At 38.6% G+C, this 4,421-nt stretch overlaps 1 protein-coding gene across 1 annotated transcript; it reads left to right on the forward strand.

Annotated features, from left to right (window-relative positions):
• LOC109842115 (serine/threonine-protein phosphatase 7 long form homolog) lies at positions 315 to 2,337 on the forward strand. Its single transcript, XM_020411026.1, has 5 exons — positions 315 to 761; positions 844 to 1,068; positions 1,141 to 1,228; positions 1,316 to 1,652; positions 2,306 to 2,337. Exons 1-5 carry the CDS (start codon positions 382 to 384, stop codon positions 2,335 to 2,337), a joined length of 1,062 nt encoding a protein of 353 aa, XP_020266615.1. The 5' UTR covers positions 315 to 381.

Below are 4,421 nucleotides of genomic sequence, written 5' to 3' on the forward strand. Positions count from 1 at the left end.
GTAATAATTGACATATTTAAATTGTGATTTATTTTAATGTAGACAATATAATTAGTCATGGATCGGTTATTGATATGTTATAATTGTATGTGCAGGTATATACACCATGGAGCCTGGACCGACTAGTGATGAGGTCCTATATGACCAGCCTCGACACCGTTCACATGTTATATCCTTTACAGAGGTAACTAAGTTTCTTATAATTTCAATATTGCATTCTTATAATATTGTATTCTTATATATTCATTTGCTTTACAGAGAGGCCCGGATATTGTTATGGTTGATCATAGCCTCAGCCATAGCCATTAGCATCTAGAGGATGAGCGCATAATAGCAGCTGTAGGACGGGCCGGCTTCTTGACATGTTCAAAGCTTCGTTGGATGAGGCTCGATTGGCCCCTACTCACCGCTTTGATAGATAGGTGGAGGCCGGAGACCAACACTTTCCACTTCCGAATGGGAGAGTCTACTATTACGCTACAGGATGTAGCTATGATACTTGGTCTCCGCATAGATGGTCCGTGCGTTACCGGCAGTGATAGACATTTTTGGCCGGACAAGTGTGAGGAGTTGTTAGGTGTAGCTCCAGAGTCAATGCCTGGAGGAAATATTAAATTGAAGTGGCTAAAAAATACATTCTCGGTACCGTTGCCTTTTGATGCGCCGCAAATATTGATTGAGCAACATGCACGTGCATACATTATGCACATGATCGGTTCAATATTATTTCCAGATTCGAGTAAAGATAAAGTGCATGCCAGGTATCATTTTTATCAGTATTTACAATTATGTCTGTTGATTTAGCTTATTTTGATAACAGAGTCAATGTTGTGAAAATGCTAGGTGGTTACCACTTATCGGGGACTTGGACACATGTGGTGCGTTATCGTGGGGTAGTGCGGTTTTGGCGTACCTATATAGAGAGATGTCTAAGGTTGCATTCATGAAAAATAGTGACCTCAAAGGGTGTCTCAGCTTACTGCAAGTATGGGCATGGGAGAGGCTGCATTTGAAGCCGAGACTATGCGTGAATTTACAATTAGACGGACAAATTCCACTAGGATGCAGGTATTATATTTTTTAACGTAGTAAATATAATTGTAGTTATTCATTTGGTACTGAATTTTGAAACTAACACAGATGGAATGTCCAAAAATGTTTTGACGAGACCCCGGCGAGACAGTTAGATTTCTACCGAAATGAGCTTGACCGCATAAAGATTTTTCAGGTATCATTTCTATAAAAACAAGTTTTTTCTTCTATATATCAACTTTCATTTTAATGATATGCAACAATTATATGTAATACTCTGTAGATGGAATGGGAGCCCTACACCCCATTTCTTGATCATCTACCCCCGATATGCACAAAATACCCAGTTATATGGAGAGCCAAAGTTCCTCTAATATGTTTCGAGATAGTAGAAATGTATGTACCGGACCGCGTGCTTCGACAATTTGGTCTTGCACAACATGTTCCGCAATCTGTTGAAAAAATAGAGAGGAAGGCGAAGAAAGGAGGCCAACAAAAGGACTGGGCAGCTGAGCATCAAAATTATATACACAGATGGAATGATAGACATTTTTGTATTGTTGAGCAAATCGAGCCAACTCCCCAGGAATCAGATTACTACACTTGGTATTGGAGGATAGGTACATATCTCGAAGCACAAAAACATGCATCAATATATCAGTCGATAATGCAGAGGCTTCACCAAGCCTTACATCGAACTCATGAAGACCTTCATGATGGACGAGAAGTAGCGCAATTAGTATACACACGTAAACAACGACACAGACGAGGACGACGCAGAAACGACAATTAAGCTGGGCCTTCCCAACGTGTTGACGACGGAGCTGGACCGTCACAACCACAAACGCAACCGGATCAGTAACTCATCGAAGGTCGGGATAGAGGAGGCCGAAGACAAAGGAGGAGGAGAAGAGTTCTTGGATGTATGTAAGCTAATCGGTATTGTTATATAAATTACAATTCTATTTTGATATGTACATTACAAACATATTTCGGGACAATAGATGGTTTTTGGATTTGTAGCTGAGATTGTGGTGTGACTTATTAGATTTGTAAGTGGGTTTGTGGCGTGATTTGTTGGATTTGGATTTGTAAGTTTGTGGTGTGATTTGTTGGATTTGGATTCGTAAGTTTGTGGTGTATTTTATGATTTTTAGATTTGATATGTGTTTATACAGGGAATTGACATATGAGTTTGTACAGGGAATTGATATATATGTTTATGCAATGGTGTAATTTATGATTGTTGCATTTGAAATATGAGTTTGTACAGGGAATTTTCCAGTAGCAGAAATACTTCAGTGAATGTGCAGGAAATGCACGGGACTGCTAGTCCCGTGCACGGGACTGCTACGGGACTAGCAGTCCCGTGCACTTCATTTTCGCAGAGATGTTGGTCTCTGGAAAAAACACGGGACTAGCTTATTCAAAACTGCCACGAAATACACGGGACTAGCAGTCCCGTGCACTTCATTTTCGCAGAGATGTTGGTCTCTGGAAAAAACACGGGACTGCTAGTCCCGTGTTATTCGAAACTGCCACGAAATACACGGGACTAGCAGTCCCGTGTATGTCGTAAAAAACCTTCAGCAGCAAAACCGACCCTTTTCTTCTGAAAAGGGTCGGTTTTGCTGGAAGAAAAGGGTCGGTTTTGCTGATTAAAGTTCAAATAGGTCGATTTTGCTAATTAATTCTCGAATTTGGTTGATTTTGAAAATTTGTCCTTTCTTTTATGAAAAAGTTAAAACCAGTTAAGAAGACGTTGAGATCATTCCACCCTCAATACTTTGGTAAGATGAAGCAAATGATTAACACCTATAAAATGAAACTGGAAGAAAATCAGAAGTGGCTCAATTTTAATCTTGATAATACTGCATTATACACTTTAGAGGCTGAGAAAATTGCTAAATACAAGAAGAGTCTAGATGCAGAACATCAACTGTTGAAGCAGAAAGCTAAAATTCATTGGATTCAAAAGGGAGATGATAATACTCCTTTTTTTCATGCATCAGTTAAGCAAATGAGTCATATCAGGAAAATTATTGCATCATATGATGAAGAGGTGATTAACTTACTAATGACAACGAAATCTAAGGGGAGATCATCAGATTGTACAAAAAAAATTACTAGGTAAACTCTCTGCTGTCCCAAAGGTGGACCCTTCAATTATTAACAGAGGTGGTAAAATTGCCAATGACAGCTACTTTGACCTATGCAGAATAGTTTCACACACTAAAAATTTAAGCAACCTTATTTTAAATTAATGGTAATAGGAGTCCTAGACCTGATGGTTTCTCTTGCAATTTTTTCAAAAACTCTTGGAATGTCATTGATAAATATATTTATGCAATAGTAGAGAATTTTTGTAGACATGGGAAGCTTTTGAGAGAGGTGAATCCATCACTCTTGTTTCGAAGGTTGATTTGCCTATATTTGCTCTTGATTTAGACCCATCCCCTGCTATAAGGTCCTATACAAGTGCATCTCTAATATTTTGACAAATAGATTGAAGAACGTGATCACTAAGGTGGTTGGTCTTAATTAGGGTGCTTTTATCAAGAGAAGAAATATTGTTCATAATGTTTTGCTTGCACAGGATCTTGTGAAATGTTATAGTAGAAAGCAAATTAGCCGTAGGTGTGGTCAAAATTCATATAAAAAGCATATGACTCTCAATTGGGAATTCTTACTAGCTGTGATTATAAGATTTGGCTTCCTTCATAGAATATATTGATTGGGTTATGACTTATGTCAGGGGTGTGCATTATTCTTTTAGGATCAACGGAGAGATCTATGGATATTTTGCAGGATAAATAGGTTTAAGTCAAGGAGATCCTATTTCATCCTACCTTTCACTTTGGTGGAATATTTGTCAAGATGCATGGATGTCCTTAACAATAACCCCTCTTCCAAATATCACCCTAAGTGGAGATCTCTTCAATTATCCCGCTTATCTTATGCTGATAATCTTCTAATCAAGAGATATAACTTCTATCACTCTTGTGATTGGATGTCTGTTAGGGTTTATCTATCAACAACCTATCAAAGAACCTTCGTGCAACATGCCTCCAGATCTTGTGACGAACAATTAGCAAGCAAGGAATCACAGCAAAATGAAAACTTTGTAGGAAAGAACAAGGGTCTGCTCTTATTTTTGGGAGAGTATGCCAATATGATCTTAATGAGGTGCGGGGCTTTGTATCTGACATTCGTTGGGCTAAATAAAAGGAGAGAACACTAGGTTTAATAAGATTCGACAAATGTGCCTACATCTTTAGGAGCCACACCAGAAATTTTCTTGATTATTGAAGAGGATTACAATGCCTGCAAACGACTATCACTCACTCTCTCTCTCTCTCTCTCTCTCTCTCTCTCTCTCTCTCTCTCAC

This window comes from Asparagus officinalis, chromosome 5, assembly GCF_001876935.1.
Source record: "Asparagus officinalis chromosome 5, Aspof.V1, whole genome shotgun sequence".
In the NCBI taxonomy this organism is placed as follows: domain Eukaryota; kingdom Viridiplantae; phylum Streptophyta; class Magnoliopsida; order Asparagales; family Asparagaceae; genus Asparagus; species Asparagus officinalis.